The sequence below is a fragment of the Buteo buteo genome, chromosome 18, assembly GCF_964188355.1.
Source record: "Buteo buteo chromosome 18, bButBut1.hap1.1, whole genome shotgun sequence".
NCBI classification, from domain to species: Eukaryota; Metazoa; Chordata; class Aves; order Accipitriformes; family Accipitridae; genus Buteo; species Buteo buteo.
The window spans coordinates 29,841,608-29,859,604 of NC_134188.1; the positions used below are offsets into that span (position 1 = coordinate 29,841,608).

Here is a 17,997-nt window from a genome sequence, read left to right on the forward strand (position 1 = left end):
CACTCCCTGGCAAGTAAAGCATGGGCAGAGATGTGTGGTGGAGGGAGGTCCCAGCCCAGCCCAGCTTGTGGAAGTGAAGATGGGCCAAGGAACCTCCAGGGAACAAAGACCATTGTCTTGGGGAGCAGAAGGAATCATAGTCCTTGTTCTCATCCTCAGCTTCTCCCAGGATTCAGCCCATCTCTCATCTCCAGGCTAGGTCAAGATCCTTCCCTCCATGGTCAGCCAGGCTCTCCAAGCCAGGTGGAAGGGACCAGAGTGCACCCAGTCCCGGGTGCTGCATCTCTGGAAGGGCCCCTGACCAAACTGGGCAGCTCACCCTCGCCCTGCATCCTCACCCAGGTCCCGGTCCATGGCCAGCACCTGCAGCACAGGGCTGCCAGCTGGCAAGTTCTCCATGATGTGTGCTTCATACTCAGGTTTCTCAAAAGTGGGAGCCTCGTCGTTGACATCCAGCACCAGCACGGACAGTAGCTGTGTGGCAGAGCGGCGTGGGTAACCGTGATCCATGGCCACCACGGTCAGGTTGTGCTGCACCACCTCCTCCCGGTTCAGGGCCCGCACAATGGAGAGCGCACCTGCAGGCACAGGGAGAGGGGCAAGCTGGAACCGCACAGCACCAGGGCCGACTGCTCCCAGGACAGAGCTATCACAAGGCTGCAGGCACTGGGGTGAGTCAGGGACAGCCAGGTCTCAAGAGAGACAGCAGTATCATGCCAAGCAGGTGCTAAGCTTAGGGCTTTCAGCACCCGCCTCCGGGTTCCCCAGCCCATGTTCTCCTCCTGTGCACCACACTACATCCCCATGTATCCCTGTGCCCTCCTCAGCCCCCGCGTTCCCAGTGTCCCTGCCGCCCACCCTGCATCCTGCTGGGCCCTCACCAGTGCCGGGGTTAAGGTGGAAGCGGCCATCACTGTTGCCCGCTCGCAAGGAGTAGCTCACACGCCCGTTCTCTCCCAAATCGTTGTCCTGGGCCACCACATGCAGTACCACGAACCCCGTCGGCTGGTCCTCCATGACACTGACGGCAGCAGGTGAGAGGAACACGGGCGCGTTGTCATTCTCATCAGTCACAAACACACGGGCTGTGACAGCTGCCGAGCGGCGCTGGCTGATGTTGCGGGCCTGGTCTGTGGCCTCCACCACCAAGAGGAAGGAGGCAGCAGCCTCCCGGTCAAGGCTTTGGCGAAGGGTCAGCAGCCCCGAGTGGCTGTCAAGCTGGAAGGGAGCCCCAGGGGGCTCCTGGTGCAGCAGGGCGTAGCGCACCTGGCTATTGGGACCCACGCCATCCCCATCCAGCGCCTGGAAGGTGAAGATGGATGAGCCAGCCTGGGCATTCTCGGGCACCACGATGGTAATGGGGTCTTCAGGGAAGGTGGGTGCCTGGTCATTGCAGTCCTGCACGTGGATCTGTACCAGCACCAGTCGGCTGGAGGGATAGCCATGCTGCGTATCCTCAGCACTCACCTGAAGCACATGCCGTGCCCCAGCTTCATAGTCCAACTCCCGGGCAGCATAAATCTCCCCTGTCACACTGTCAACCACAAAGGTGCCATCCCCACCACCTCCTACCACTGTGTAGGTCAGCTGTCCTCGCGCAGGGGCATCTGGGGGTGCCACCGAGCCAATTACAGACCCCGGCTTGACCCCTTCCAGAGGGTGCAGAGTCAGCACAGTGGCATCAGGCCGTGGCAGCACCCGGGAGGATGGCAGTACCTGTGAGGAGAGGCAGCAGTGAGGGGCATGCACCAGGGTGCTGGGTGACAGGAGGTCCTATCAGGGAGCTGGTGGAGGGGGGGACATGGGGCCCGCAGAGAGCAGGTCTCGGGAGGCAAGGTCTCAGCTCTTGTGGCCCAACAGATGAACAGCAGCCTGAAAAATGTACTGGGGATAAGCATGGGTTTGACAGGGTGAAAGATGAGCTTCACCTGGGCAGCTAGGGTAGGTAAGGACAGACAGAGCTGCTGACTGGGCAGAGAAGGCTCAGGTGGATCTTATCGAAGTATACTGACACCTGAAGGGAGGGTGCAAAGAGGACAGAGCCAGGCTCTTCCCAGTGGTGCCCAGTGCCAGGACCAGAGGCCATGGGCACGAGCTGAAACACAGGAGGTTCCCTCTGAACATCAGGAAACACTTTTCACTGTGAGGGTGACTGAGCACTGACACAGATTGCTCAGAGAGGTGGTGGAGTCTCCATGCTTGGAGACAGTTCAAAGCTGTCTGGACATGGTCCCGGGCAACTGACTCTGGGTGGCCCTGCTTGAACAGGGGTGTTGGACAAGATGACCTTCAGAGGTGGCTTCCTGCCTCAACCAGCCTGTGAGTCTGTGGCTGTGTTAGATACTGCAAAGGCAAGAGACACCAGCAGAAACAATTCTGCAAAACATAAGCGAGAGTGGGCAAGAAGAGAGGTAACACTCATCCAGATGAGAGGTACAGAGAAGAAAGATGACTCGGTATGACCCAAAGATAAATAAATACTATCACTACTTTTATTAAAGATACTGAAGTTAATTTGGGGATGAGGTGCACCTGTGGATGGGAGGGAGGATGCATGAAAAGCCATAGTGTTATCTGAAGGGAAAACGTGTTGAAGAACTCAGTGCACTTATGTCAAGGAGCTGGGGAAAAAGAGAATACAGCAGAACTGTCAGCCCAGAGGGGATCAAAACTGGCAACTGTCAAGCACATAGCTACAGTAGAAGAATGCAAACAAGCACTTCAGGGACAACCAGTCTGCCAGTCTGGCCTCAACACTTTGAAGGCTGTAGAACAACTTTAATGACAAGAACAGTTACAGACATGGCATAAAAAGGAAATGGTATAAAACATATTGTGGAATGGCTAAAGGCAGATGTGCCAGGCTAACACAGTTCTTCTCTCCTCAAGGACAAAGGAAATGCAGTGTATCTAGCTTGCCTGGGTTTTAGCTGGGCTCTGATGCAGCAGCACATGAGAGATCACTCATTTAACCGGGGAAAGGCGCAGTATCAGTGTGGCTGTGTGATGGAAAGGACTAAAAAATCGACTGGCTCAAGGAGAGTGATTAGTGGGCCTTTGCAGAGATGGCTCTTGGTGCTGACATTTACTTTTGATAGGTGCAAGGGCAAAAGAAAGCTGAGTGCGTTATGAAATTGCTGATGATGTTAGAAGGCACTGCCAGCACAGAGAAGCAGCAGAACGTCAAACAAGGAGAGTCTAATGGCCTTACGAACTGCAAGAACCGGGACAGGAAGATGTGAACTGGTGTACTGTGAAAGTGCCTTGGCTGGGAGGGAACGAATCTCTTGCTGTAAAAGGAAGCTCATTAGTAGCAACAGAGAAATGACTTGGCTGTCTAGGCCAATACACCAGACAGTGAGTGCCAAAGTTATAGAGATGTGAAGAACACCCTGCACGTCAGGAACACTGTTTTCAGTAGATGCTGGGAAGAATCAATGTCTCTGTGCAGAGGACCTCTAAGGTCTTCTCTGCAACAGCATAGCTAGGACCGGGTTGGCTGTCTTAAGTCTGGAAAAGACAGAACTGCTTACTATTAATGCTGTTGACCACTTTACAAATGAGAACATGCACAGTGGCAGATGGACCCACCCCTTCCCATCCCAGGTTCTCCACACAGATTTTAGGGCTGGATCAACAGCTGAGCAAGGTGTCCTCAGATGAAGGCAGAGGAAGGCTGCCAAGTAGTTGGATGGTGTCCTCCAAGAAGCGAGCAAGGGGTAGATGGTGCAGGGACAAGAGGAGCTGGGGGTGCTGGATACCTGAATGCGAATGATGGCTGATGTACTGCGAGGCACCGTGCCCCGGTCACTGGCTGTCACAGTGAAGATGTACTCAGCACGATCAGACCGGCGTAGAACTGTGGCAGTCCGCAACTCTCCAGTAGCCATGTGCAGTGTGAAACGCTCTGCCCAGGCTCCTGCAGAAAGAAGGTGAAATGCTACAGGGCAAGGCAGAGAAGAGGGAAGGCAGGGGGCAGGTTGGGATGGAGGAGGGAGCGTGGTGTGGCAGGGCTTGGGCAGTGGGCACCCATCTGCCCCCAAGGGTGATGGCTGCAAGGCAGAGATCAGTCAGTTCTGCAGCTCATACCTATCAGTGAGTAGATGATGGTCCCATTCTCACCCTCGTCGGGGTCCTTGGCTTGCAGGGAGGCGACTAGAAGTCCCGATGGCTTCTCTTCCAGCACCTGCAGCACAGTCCAGGGAGCAGCTGAGTGACACAGGGCACCCTTCAGACTACCCCCACAAACCCCTGAGCATGGTCGGTACAGGATCTGCACCTTCCTACACCAGCCCTGCACCTCACCCAAGGCACAGACCCCCCTGACAAGACCCACAGGCTGTGCCTGAGGCTGGACAACATGGAGAAGTCCACAGCAAAGCTGGCAAAGGCAGTTTCTGCCTTGCTAGCCCTCCTCCCATTCTGCCCTGTTTAACAACCAGCTTAGCAGCATTGGGGCATGCTGCAGCAGTGAGCTGCATGGTGATGGGAGGATGCTATGTCACCCATGTTACATCCAAAGCCTCTACAACTAGGAAAATCGAGGGCTCCGTGACAGTCCTGGTTCTCTCTGCCCTCAATAGACTCCTTCAGCTGCAAATGCAAGGTGTGAGCACTCACAGATTCAGAGGCCAGTCACCCTGGCAATGGAAGGCGATTTCCTCAGTTCCCACCAGCCAGCCCAGGGAGGTTTGTGATCTCTGGAAATGCAGCTGGCTGTTCTTCCTCGGCTCGGACACCTAGGCTCTTAGGGCTTTTCCCTTCTCTCCTTTGTTCGTGGTTAGCATTGCTGACCGCCTGTCTGTAGGCACTGAATACCACCATTTTATGCCAGTGCATCATAGTACCATCAAGACATTAATTATGCACGTGCTCAGCTAACCCCACTTTCTGAGGTGAGTTACCAGCTTCCTGACAGAGACCACATGCAATAGCACTGCATGCAAGCACCCTCCCTGGACAATTATGGAAATGGATGCATCCCCACTACTGCCCCTCACCACCTGTCAGTTTTTGGGAGTATCCTCAGCAAACAACCCATGCCTGCTGGTAGACCTGTCTCTCCTCCAGCACAGACTCCTTGCACCTACCCACACCTTGGTGGTAGAGCAGGTTCCCCACTTGGCACAGACTCTGCAGTCTCTTCCACACCAGAAGACATCAAATTCACATCCTGAGATTAAAGACCTCAAATTCACGTCCTATCAGCACATCCCACAGCACAAATCATCCTCACAGGTCCAGCTGTGCTAGGTGATCTCCGTGTGATACCACATTAATGCATTTATGAAAAAGACAAGTGGAATCTGAGCAAGAATTCAAGGAAAGAGGCTGCAAGCTCCTGAGAGGAGGCAAGCGTTAATGCTGTTGCACAAGCTGCTGGCACCATGCTGGTGGTGCGTGGGGAGGGGAGACCAGAGGAGCTGGACTTGTTTAGCCAGGCCAAGCAGTGATGTGAGTGCACTCTGTAAACACTGGGGAAAGGGGAGGGAAATTCCAAGGAGAGAGAAGAGCTATTTAAGCAAAAACACAATATTGGCACAGGAACAAATGAGTATAAAGTGGTCAGAAATTAGTTTAGGCTGGAAATTAAGAGATGGTTTCTAACTACCAGATCAAGGAATCTGCAACAGCATTTCACAGCAGTGATGGAGGCAGAAGACCTTCTAAATATAGCTTGGCTGTTTATGAAAAGGAGTGTCTGCGTGGACACCTCTGAGCAGGGCCATGCTTAGGAGGCCCCTTCCAATTCCTCCTGTGTAACAGGCCGGGGCAGGGCCTGCCCCTCATGCTGTCCCTAATCGCCCTCAACCAGGATATAAGGGGCTCCTGCTTCGCATGTATGGTCACCCTCCTCTTCCACAAGGAATCAAACTCCATCTGAGGAAAGCAGTGACTCATCAGAGGAGTTAAATGAGCAGCATCCATACAGGCTCCATGTACAAATGCCATTTCTGATGCACAAACAGAGGAATAAACAGCAATAGAAGTGGTCTTGCCCCTGAAAAAAACTCAGCCTTAGTAAAACTGCTACCAGGCAGGCTTGTCCAGGTCAGATGTCCACCCTCCAACAAGGTTGTTGCAAATACAAGCTTGGTCCAAAGATCAGAGAGCCATCTCAATCACTGGCATAGCTCTGACAATGGCTGGCAGTGGATATATAGAGAAGATGCAAGAAATAGGGTATGTATGGAATAATCCTCCTGTGAAACCTTCCCAGCTTCCAGCAGTCTGTGGCTAAGTCGCTTCCTGAGCCACAGATCATATTTTTGTTCAACAGCCTTTGATGGATTTTTTTCTTTCCATGAATTCATCTACTTTTGAACCCATGCAACTTTTGGCAATGATTTCACAATTTAATTATGTTCTGCATGAAAAAGTACTGCCTTTGTTTATTTTAAACCTGCTGGCTGGTCATTTCTTATGAAGCTGCCTAGGTCTTGTGTTGTGAAAAAAGCAACTTCTAATTTTCCCATTACTTTCTCTGTGCCATTCACTGCACACCTCTGTTATATTCCTGCAGTTTCTTCCATGCCAAAGAATGTTCAAGTATTTTCTTTCTGCATGGAAACCATTATCTACTGGAGATCACATTAACATCCTTTTCTGAACCTTTTCTAGCACTACTGCTTATTAAGTGGAATGGAGGCCGGGCAGAGAGTGTGTGCAGAATTTGAAATGTAGGGCAATGATGTTTTCTTTCATTCTCTGTTCCTTTTCTAATAAAACTCAGCATTTGATTTGCCTTTTTGACTGCAGCTGATCCCCGAGCTGATGTTTTCACAAAGCATTCACTGCAATGCCCTAATCTTCTCCCTAAACTTAAGTAGCCAATTCAGAGCCCACCACTGTGTAAGTGAAATTCATATTGGTTTTTGCCATGTGTGTCACTTTCCAGTTGGCAACAGTGAATTTCATCTCCCATCTTCTTTCCTAATTGAACAGTAAAACAAGATCCTTCTACAGTTCTTCACAGGGAGCCCTCACCTTTATTACTACAAATAGACCAATAACATCAACAATCGCCTCTTCTGGAGGGTATACGAAACTGCTAAATAGCAAGGGTACCAGCACCAGTCCTAGGCACCCACCAGCAACATCCCCCCTCTCTGAAAACAGACCACTTCTTCCTTCCCTTTGCTCCTTCTCCCCTCTCCTAGTGACTGTTCCCTGGGAGGATCCATTACTACTGTAGTTCCTGTGTGAACACCACCTGATCCTGCCAGTGTGTTACCAATATGCTTGACAAGCTTATCTTGCAACCCTACAGTGGGAGATATCCTCTAGCTGATGCTTAAAGCAAGGTGCTGATACAGAAACCTCCCTCTTCTTTGCCTAATGAACATTGATACGTATACTTCACTGGCCAAGTCTGCAATAAATCACGGAGCTTTGCATTTATCATTCAGTTTTTACTTTTCCCTCCAAGCCTTTCTTCTACACCTAAATCATGGTTAGCATTGGCCTCTTCCTGTGCTTCACCCTTCTCTACCAGTGTTTCTACCAGGACAGCTTCAAACCAAAGTGCCCAAATATCTGTTTCATTCAAAACTGTCATAGCATTTACCTGCCTTCAGGACTCTAAATCTGTCCCCGCCTTGCTCTGTCTCCTGAAGGATGCATATGCTTTTGTGGTACCTTTGTAGGAGAAGAGACCTCCTGAGCTCTAGCAGGGCACTCCCAGCATTTCACGCCCCCAAACACTGGATTCAACTGCAGAGCCTGCTGTGCGAGTGTGTTGCAGGTGTCCCCGCACAGGAGACAGGAAAGTCAGCAGACTGCAGACACAGAGTGTGAGCAATGCCATTTTGCAGAGCCTGTTCAGCTGCAGTCTCAGCAATGCCACGGCTGGCTGGTCCCTGGCCTGCAGGAGCGACTCAAAGACCAGAGCCTTGCTCAGAGAGAGGACAAGACTAACTTTGCCTTCCTCTGCCTCCACCAGGCCCTGAGTGATGCCTTCATCCAGGCCAAGCCTTGCCAGACAGTTTTGCAAGCAGAGAGTGCCAGCTGGACATGCAAGAAGAAGGCTGGGCAAGGGATGGCTGCGACCTGGAACAGGAAGGGAAAAAGTAATGAACAGGGGAGGCCTGACTGGAGTTGCAGAGCGTCCCCAGAGTCCTGTGCTGATGGCCACCCAGGTGTGGCATTGACCTGCCAACACAGTCCTGCCGGCTCTGACCTGCCTCTGGTGTGCAGCTCAGGCAGGACCTGCAACAGAGATAGGTTGCCATCAACGTGATGTGTAAAACCCAACACAGTGCGAGTGGCTTTGAGCACACTGCCTGAAGTGCAGCAATGTGCAGAGCAAGCACATCCTTTCAGTTGCAGGTTCTCCCCGCTCTGTGCAGAAGAGATGAGGACAGGGCCTCAGTTGCCCATCCTGCTCCGTTGCTGCCAGTGCCACTCGGCCAGCTCCAGCAAGCCCTCGCCACATCTGCCACTCCACACGGGCCACAGCAGAGCAGATGCAGCCGGCTGGGGATGGGGGTGGAGGTTGGTCCTCACCCATTTCTGTTGGGCAGCACAGACATAACTCCATCTGCAGCACACTCAGTGACTGCTGCCACCACACAGTGCTGAGAGGGAAAACTGGGCTGGGACCCATAGCAGATTCTCAGAAAACCCTTGCGGGTGCAAAGTCCAGCTGGGCAGTGCTTTCTTGACCTCCCAGAAAGCCGAGTGGCTATAGCAAAAGTCCCAAGACCTAGAAGTTAATGGCACCCCATGCCTCCCTGCTCGCAAATGTTTTACCCCTGGCTGTATGGGTCAGGTTTAGGGCTCCCTTTCACCTTCCCTCCTTGCAGGCACGTATGAGCCAAGAGCGTCTGCCTACTGGTCAGTCTTATTGGTCTCAGAGCCCTCTGCAGTCCTCACCTGCTCTGTGCACAGGGATGTCTGTATTTCCCAAGGACATGCCCATCTTACCACATCTCAAACAGTTTTACCAGACTGCCCTGGCTGCTGCATGGACGCAATTTGTGCTTGCTTACCTCCCACCCTGAAATTCCCCTGGGTGCCCCTGCCTACTCCCTTTCCGCCTGCAGAACCGCCTGCCCCCAAACCCAGTGGCTATCACACCCCTGCCTCACCAGAGCTCCAGCCTGCTGCCCTTACCTGCACGGGCAGCTCCTGACCACTGGCCACATGAAGAAAAGCAGGAGCATTGTCATTCTCATCCAGCACAGTGATATAGATGGTTCCTGTGGCACTGCGGGGTGGTGCTCCCCCATCCTGCACGATCACCAAGAGCTGGTAGCTGGACTGCTGCTCCCGGTCCAGGCTATGCTTGGTGCTGAGCTCCCCTGTGAGGGAGAAGTGGGACACAGCTCAGCCCAAAAACTGCTTTAAAGAAGAGCCTGCGCTCAGGCACGTTGCAGGGGAGCCCAGCACCGCAGGGGTAGAAAGATGAATATTCTGTTCCTGCACTGGCCTGGTCCGCATCACTTCTGACCTGCCCTGGGCTTTCTCCCCAGCCAGCCCCAGCCTAGGAAGCCAGGAAGTCTCTCACCTGTCTGTGTGTGGATAAGGAAGTTGGGATCGTGCTGGAGCAGGCGGTAGGTGAGTCGGCTGTTCTGTCCAGCGTCCCGGTCACTTGCCATCACCCTCCCCACACTGCTACTGGGAGCCTGATTCTCAGGAACAGTGAAGAAGTAACGCTCCTCACTCAGCCGTGGGCTGTTGTCGTTCTCGTCTGTGATGCTGATCCGTACAGTGCTGGTGCCTGTTTTCCGGGCTTCCCCTCCTGCACCACTGCCTCCTGCTGAGGCCAGCACTGTGAGAACATACAGGTCTCGCGTCTCCCGGTCCAGTGCGCTTTTGACATAGAGCCAACCACTCTCAGGCATGATGCCAAAGCTGGCAGCATCCCCATCTGCACGCAAGTGGTAGGTAAGGGTCATGGATTCTGCATCGTGTGCCAGTGCCCGCACCTGCAGGAAGCGGGTGGAGACAGGCACACCTTCCTGCACCTCTACGCGGTAGGTGAGTGTGTCAAAGATGGGCCCATTGTCGTGCTCGGCTTGCACATGTACCAGCAGCGTGAATGTGGAGCTGAGCTGGGGAACACCATTGTCTCGGGCCACAATGGCCAGCCTGTAGGCTGCACTGGCTTCATATTGCAGGGCCCCGCTCAGTCGCACCGCCCCTGATGAGCGCTCCACACTGAAGGTGCCATCACCTCCTGACAGCAGCTCAAAATTCACCTGACCATTGGCACCGCTGTCACGGTCCTCGGCCTGCAAAGTGTACACTGTAGTCCCAGGTTCTGTGGCCTCTGGCAGCAGAATGGAGTCAGAGGGGGCTGGGAACACTGGCACGTTGTCATTCACATCTGACACAGAGATTTTCACACGTGTGTTGCTATAGGCAGGAGGTGAACCACTTCGGGCCTGGACATCCAGAATGAGGACTGCCTGGGACTCATGATCAAGAGGCAGGCTGGTGCGGAGCTGCCCGGAGGCAGAGTCAATGGAAAAGTAGCCATGAGGATCCCCCGAGGAGATGGAATAAAAGATGTCATCAGCATGACCTGTGGACAAGGAAATGAAGACAGGAAGAATGATTTGTGTACCCGGCTCACCTCCTCAGCCCCCTTACAGACAGCAGCAGGGTTGGACAGTGCTGTCTGCTGCAGACTGCTCAGGAGTTGTACAGTAGCACTGTGTACACATGCATGTATGCACAGATGCATGTGCACAAGTGTGTGTGTACACATGTGTCTAACCGCATGTGTGAGAGCATGCACTGAGTTGAGTGACAATTGCACGGGTGCACATTCGATGTGCGTGCCTCTGTGCATGCACGGAGCTCCCAGAACAGGGTTATTCTGTGAGGAAGTGTGATACTAGACCTTCAAGATGATGCAGGAACAGGGAAAGTGACTGCATACAAAAGAGACAAGCCCGTACCTGGAGGGTTCTGGGCCCGGACAGCCCCCACACTGGCACCCTGCAGCATGTCCTCAGGCACTGTGAAGAAGTACTGAGCTTGCTCAAAGACAGGGGGTGAGACCGTGCCCTCCACGATGCTGATGTTCACCCGGGCATTTGGCTGTGCCTGTAGGCCCCCACCATCTTGTGCAGAGATCACCAGCTGCACCAGGGTGTTGGCTTTACCACTCAGGGACCATGAGAGGGAGATGACACCTAGGGAAGAAAGCAGTTCAGAGGCCACTATGCCTGCACCCCTGCCTGTCATCTGGCACCAAGAGAACAGGCCAAACCATAAGCTTGAAAAGAAAGACCTAAGGGGGCAGCAAACAATGTGCGCTTCACAGGGAGGAGTTTGCCATTGAAGAACTGGAGTAAAGGAGAGGAACCCTCCTGGGAAAGCCTCCCCAAATCCTCCTTTCTCAACCTTAAGCACAGCCCTGAGATAAACAGTGGTAAGGGCTGGGGGAAATGAGCTAGAGGGCAGGTCTTGGGAGAGGGAAAGGAGGGAATAGGGCTTCCAATGTGGGGTGCAGGGTGAGAGTCACAACACAGCAGATGGGATCTGGGCTGTGGGGAGGCTCTCGGAGGAGATGTGAAACTGAAGGACCATCCTCGACAGGCCCTACAAAGGAGGTGGCCCTGCACTGGGGTGGCTGGTAGACCTGTGTCATACCAGTCATGTTCCAGGAACTTGGGAACCAGTGTGGAGAGACTCTAATGCCTGTGCTGAGAACAGGACACCTTCCCATCCTGCTGAGAGCCCCTGGCACCACACGCCCATGCACTCACCTCCCCAGCAAAAACTGCTCTGGCTCTGGTGTCCAAAGCAAGGCAGTGCAGATGCAGCCAGTGAGAAAGGTAGGACCTAACGTGATAGAGTGTTATAGGGAAGCAGAGTAAACTGAGCAGGGGAGAGGAGGGAACTGGGCAGGGACAAGAAACTAAAGAGGATACAGCCTGATGGGGCTAAGTAAGCAGCATGCAGGAGGAAAGCCACAGTGAGTGAGGGATGGGGAATGAGGGAGAGGAAGGAAGACAGGACAAATGAGGAACAGAGCAGGGAGCAGAAAGAAGAGGTCAGAGACTGAGTCTGGGAAGGGGATGCCAGAGGCTCAAGAAGCCGAGGCAGGGAAGATGTGGCAGGGAGTGGAACAGACGTATTCTGGTATTCTGGTGGCAGACTGCACTGCTGAGATGGCCAAGCAGTGACCCTCAGGCTGGCTTTTACACCTGCCCGCATCCCACTGCTCTGATTGCTGCCAACTCTGGCTGCCCTCTGAGCTCTCTCACCTGTGTCCTTGTTGAGGGAGAAGAGAGGGGGTGAGTTTCCCAGGACAATGCGGTAGGTCACTTTCCCATTCAGCCCCTCATCCTTGTCGTGGGCAGTAACACGCAGCACAGCTGTACCTGGCATGCTCTGTGTGCTGATGCTGGCAGCATACTCCAGCGGGTAAAACACTGGCCGGTTGTCATTTATGTCCTCCAAGAAAACCTTCACATACACCATGGAGTTCAGGCCACCCTGTGGAAGGACCAGATCAGAGATGGTGCAAGAGCAGGGGCAAAGACAACAAACAGTATCCCCTGCACAGTGCTGAGTCAGCAGTATCACATCCCCACGGCCTCTCCAGCACTCACCCCATCAACAGCAGTGATGGTAAAATCATAGGCAGACGTGCCCTCATCACGATCCAGAGGCTGCACAGTGCACAGCTGCCCCGTGTGCTTGTCAATGCTGAACTGCGTGGGGACAACACTGCCGATGCCAGAACCAATGGAGTAGGAAAGGGAGCCAAAAGTGCCGCTGTCTGCATCTGTGGCTGTCACCTGGATGAGGGAAGACACTACATGAGCAGGGCCAGCATCACAGAGAAGATCACCAGCCAGACCCCGCCTGTCACCACCACCATCTCTACGATCCAGTGCTGCCCTCTGCTCCATGGCCCACAACCACTGCACAGTCCTCCAAGCTGGCCATAGTAAAGCAGACTGACAGTTACCACCTCAGCCCTGCGATTCTTGTCCCAGACAAGCCACCACTTCCTCTGCAGCCCTCCCTGCAAGGGGACAGGGCCTCCCAGGGGCTCACTGGCTGCAGACAGTGCCCTGGGCAGTGCTGCAGGCAGCTGCAGGGCACCCCAGGATCAGCCTATGCTGGCCCAGTCCCTCTGAGGGGACACAGAGAGGGGGGAGCACAGCATTGCAGACTTGCAAGAGCTGCACCATGATTTCTATCTACAGTGCTGCCATGGGTCCCTGCACCACCAGAGGTGCCTTGTTTCGGGTGATACCTCCCTTCTTGCACCCCTGGGGCAACATCCATGACCCAGGTCAACAGACTTGCCTTAGCAAAGGAAAAGGCCATATGGAGAGGGGGTGCAGAAAGGCCAAGCCTCAGACAGATGCCAAGCATCTAGCAGCCAAGCATCCCCATTGCATGCTGCTTGATCTGCCAGCCAGGGACAACCCACACTTTTGCAGCAGCTGCCCCTGGCCCTCTGCTCCTTCTTTTCTGCAAAGATGCTTCAGACAAGACAAGGAAGAACAACAGCCCCCTTTTCACCATGACCCTGGCTTTGTCCCGCTCTCAGAGCTCTGTGTCCAGCAGCCCTGGGCTCTGAGGATGATGACTGAGGGTGGCATTGCCCTGTGACAGTCAGGGCCCACAAAGGACATGAATTGCATTAGCAGTCACAGACACAGCAGAAGGATTAAAGCTGCTCCCTGCTTACAAGGCCTCAGTTCCTCCTTGGGCTCCTTGCAGAGCTCAGGTCAGCAGAAAACAGCTCCTTCCCCCTGACCCCAGCATCACTGCCCATGGCTCATCCACCAGCTGGGAGCTCTGCACAGAGAACAAAGCTAGAGGACGGAGCCAGGAGGGAGGCAGCTGGGCCAGGCCCGGGTGAAGTGGAGTTCAGGCCTCATCAGCCACAGCTCCTCCCAGCAGCAGCGCTGGGGCCTCGGCTCCCGTGAGCGAGAAGCACAGGAACGTTGCACGCGCGCCAAGGAAAGGGCCCAGCTGGGGGCTGCAAACAGCTCTTTCCTTCGGGCAGGGCCCCTAACCTGAACCACTCACCCAATCATCAGAGATGGAGGAACAACAAGAGAGAGTACAGAGAATGGCTGGGCCAGGGAAGAAAAAATAAATTGGGTAGAGGTGGGACCTCCCTCCCCCCAGACCATATGCTCTGCACCCCAGGGAGGGGAGGCAGCACCTGAGATAGCCCATTGCCAGTTCTCCTGCCCTGTGATCCACAGCCTCCAAGGAGGGGAGGCAGCACCTGCAACACACCCTCACCAACTCTCCTGCCCTGCCGCCTGCGGTCCAAGGGGATGCCGGAGGGGAGAAGCTGAGAGCACATCTACAAAGAGCACCATGCTCCCTGTACAGAGTATTTGCTCCCCAACCCTGCAGCAGCTGCCAGAAGAAGCACCATGAAACAGGATCCCCCTTCCCTGCTCCAGCTGCAAAGCACTCAGAGCCACAGGTGCCATGACAGCAGCCCAGCCAGAAAGCACTTTGGGAAATCAGAACCCCTGAGTTCAACACCCTCCCTTCCTCCTGTCCCAGCTCCCTTTGCCATGGAGCTGCTCATCTGAGAGTATAAATCTGACCTCACTGACATTGCTGAAACCTGTATTCAGGTTACCTGTATTCTGGCTCCATGTTGGATATTATTACTGGGGTAAGAGCCTGGTACCAATAGACTTGAGCTGTATGCCATGCCTGGGTTTTAGCTGGTAGTGTTCTCTACCACTGCAGATGGAAACGCACCTGAAACTGATAAGCTGCGACAGTGATTGGAATAGGCACTATGTGGCAAATTAATAACTTCTTTCCTTCAAAATGAACTGCTTACCATTCTGAAACTGCTCTAAAATGCATGTCAGCTGCTTTAATTCACTGTACAGTCACAGGCTCTGCAGCAGAGTAAGATATTTTCCTTAGGCTCCTCGGGCCAAGGGCTCTGGTGCTTCCAGAACGGCCTCCCTTAATGTTCCCCACCTTAACCATCCTCTGATGGTCACTATCCTAAGAAAGATACCCACACGGGAAGCTATCCAGAAATCCAGCTTTCTGCCACAGGAGCTGGGTCAGATTTGGGGAACAGGGGAGAAACAGTCAAGCTCTCACTATTATACTGTACAGCACCATCTCCCTGTCTGCTCCCTGGTACGCAGAGCCATGTCCCTGCAAGACTGCCTCGTGGAGCCAGCAGTCTGGCATCAGAGCCAAACCTAGCTGTAAAGCCAGGGCAAAGCATTCTCTGAAAAGTTCCCTGTTCATGTGTCCAGTACTCCACCTCCTCATCTTGCTGTGGGACTGGTGGACCAACGGTCTTACACAAACCCTGCCTGTACAAGCCCACACAGGGTCCGAGAGAGCTCATGTCACTGCTACACCAGCACTGGTGCAACCACTACAGGAGACTTGCATCTGGTCCTGATCTCACTGGGAGGGGTAGTGCTAAACTAGGGCTCAGGGAAAAGCCACAGGAACAACAAAACACCTGAAGGAGCAGCTAACTGTGTCAGTCTGGGGCAGCTGGACAGTTTGCTTAGCATCTCTGCCACCATGTGGACAGGGAGTGGGGCTGTGGCTGGCACATCCCCCAGCCTGAGCTCTCCTGCCCACAGGCAGGCAGTGCCTGCAGACTGCTGATGTCCTGTGTGTGCATTCCGTGGGCTGGGGCTGGCCTGATCCCTGCTGCAGCTGGGGTGATGCCTCCTGGGGACTTCTCTGACAGGCAGCACAGGGTTTGTTCAGCCACCAGGTACGGCATGTGTAGCTGGGACCCATGGCTGCAGACTGCAGAGCACACGCAGTCTGGGACATGGTGCACATTTTTAGCTGTGAAGATAATTAACCACCAAATTGGCTCATCAAGGCCATCAAGGTGAATTCACCACTCCTGGAAATTTTTAAACCAAGTCTGGATATTTTTCTAGGAACTCTTCTAGAAGCTAGTGCAGGGCAGCCCCAGGCTCTGTATTTAGCACCCACCCCAAATCTTAGACAGCTTGATTTTACTGTAGCTTACTTATGAGGCTCCTGATGTTCGCCTGAGAAATAAGAGGGAAATGGGGTTAAGCTGTCTATAGGACAGCCCAGGAAACACACCATTCGGGTTTGTGCAAGGCCTGCTGCTTGAATGTGTGGGAGCAGGAGTCAGAGCTCTGAGCCTGAATGGAGCCCCTACAGCACCCTCACCTCTGACTTCTTTGAACATCCTGCAGGGCCAAGACTGGCTGTTCCCAGGAGGAGCTATGTGAGAGGAGAAAGGAGAGAAGGAGAAGGCTGCAGCTAGGAACAAGACACCTGCATGAACTTTCACGGTCAGCATGCAGATACGAGATGTGGGCAAAGCAGTGGGGTCACCTCATCTGCACAGGACACCTGCACAAGCTCACAGGATCACCACAGATACATCAGGCACAATGTGCAGAGGCGAAGTGCGTGCTGTGTTTCTGCCCAAGACTACCGTATGCACAGCTGCAATCCCATGTGCCAAGAACAGAAGTGTTCACAAAGCACAAGTGCAGGGAGACTCCCCATATTGGGTGAAAATGTTCTGTGTCGTGTTGTCAGACAGCAGTGATGCCAGAGCCCAGCACTCTCTCCCATGTTGGGACTCCAGAGAGTGCTCCATGAGGCAGGGAGTGTGGTGACCCTGGAGCTCTGACATCAAGAGTCCAGATGTTCCCATTCACAGACCCAGCCAGATCAGCAGTGAGAAGGAAGCCATGGTGAATTGTTTCTATGGTTCATTACGTTCTCTGCTGAAGACCTACTTCTGATCACTGCTACTACCCGAGTCCGATTCTGTGCTTGTAAGACTAAGGGGCAGTTTTCTCAGAAACCCTCTCTGTATTGGTGGGTGGACCAGGCAACCCATCCCCTTCCTGGATAAACCAGCTGCACAGTCAGAGTGTTTTCCGGCCTGTCGCTTTCCTGTTCGATCCTGTAGGACCCCATTCTCCAAAGGGAAATCCTTTGCCGTCAGGAGATAATGGCTGCAAGAATGCATTCTGCTATTGCACATAGGATGTGCTTCTGACAGCAATCAGCAAATTGGTCTTGAAGAGAGAGGGAGACCAAGACTCAGGGTCCTGCAGAGCATCCTGCTTGAGTCCAGAATGAGGCCAGGGTTTCTGAGAAGCACAGGGCCAATGCTCCCGCCTGTCTTTTGGCCTTGTTAAGATGTGCTTGGCTGCAAGCATGGTATTTCTCTTGAACCTGCTGCAGCTGTGCACAGCACATGGAGCATTACTCTCCCTCCATGCCTTGTCCTCTCATTCTGCCTACAGCATGCTCCTGGGATAGGCCAGCCTTCACACAGCCTCACCTAGAGCCCACTCAGTCCAGGGCAGCACTGGTGTCCCCCAGCACTGCACACCATGATAGCCATGGCTGGGTCTGGCCTGCAACAGGCTACTACACCTCTCCCATGTTCCACAGCACACCCCATCCCTACCTGCCTCTTGTGCCCCACACAGCTCCATCATGTCCCAGGCCTCATACATGCACTAGGACTGGTGCCTTCCTTTTGTCACCCCCAGTGACACCTCTGTCACCTCGCTGTATTGCCAGCTTCCTCCACCGCCCGTTACCCAGGATATCCCCTGGCCATACACTGGTGCTCCACAGTTCTGCTGTGGCTGTGCAGAGCCAGCACCTGACCATGGACGGGAGAGCGTAGCCAGGGCTTGAGGCACTCCATCTCTCTTCACATCTGCCTTCCCCCTTGCAGGGCAGCACAGCACAGCCTCAACCTGTGAAGGTGTGCTGGCGGTGCAGGGTTCAACAAAAATGCAAAAAATGCGGAACTCCTCACTTCAGGGCACAGCGATATCGAATTGTATAGATTCAGAAAGCAACTACCCACATTCACAGGGAAAAATCCACTAAAGGCTTTAAACACAAGGACATCAATGCTGGGCCAGGGAATCCCTGAGTTGAAGCTGCCAAGGAGGCAGCAGTACCTGAGGGAAGCCTCTGGATCACAGCCCCTGGGTCTCACGAAGAATTTCAATTTCCCAGGCCAACCAGGGGTGACACATAGCT

The 17,997-nt window shown here is 53.7% G+C and overlaps 1 protein-coding gene across 1 annotated transcript in view; it reads right to left on the reverse strand.

Annotated features, from left to right (window-relative positions):
- The window catches only part of DCHS1 (dachsous cadherin-related 1), a 54,269-nt gene that overhangs the window by 16,902 nt on the left and 19,370 nt on the right, over positions 1 to 17,997 (reverse strand). Inside the window, exons 3-11 of the mRNA XM_075050399.1 lie at positions 12,570 to 12,758; positions 12,222 to 12,453; positions 10,908 to 11,144; positions 9,509 to 10,528; positions 9,115 to 9,302; positions 4,090 to 4,186; positions 3,762 to 3,919; positions 882 to 1,716; positions 339 to 578 (exon numbers count right to left, since the gene is read on the reverse strand). Coding sequence (XP_074906500.1) covers positions 339 to 578; positions 882 to 1,716; positions 3,762 to 3,919; positions 4,090 to 4,186; positions 9,115 to 9,302; positions 9,509 to 10,528; positions 10,908 to 11,144; positions 12,222 to 12,453; positions 12,570 to 12,758 — 3,196 coding nt within the window. The remainder of the gene's footprint in view (positions 1 to 338; positions 579 to 881; positions 1,717 to 3,761; positions 3,920 to 4,089; positions 4,187 to 9,114; positions 9,303 to 9,508; positions 10,529 to 10,907; positions 11,145 to 12,221; positions 12,454 to 12,569; positions 12,759 to 17,997) is intronic.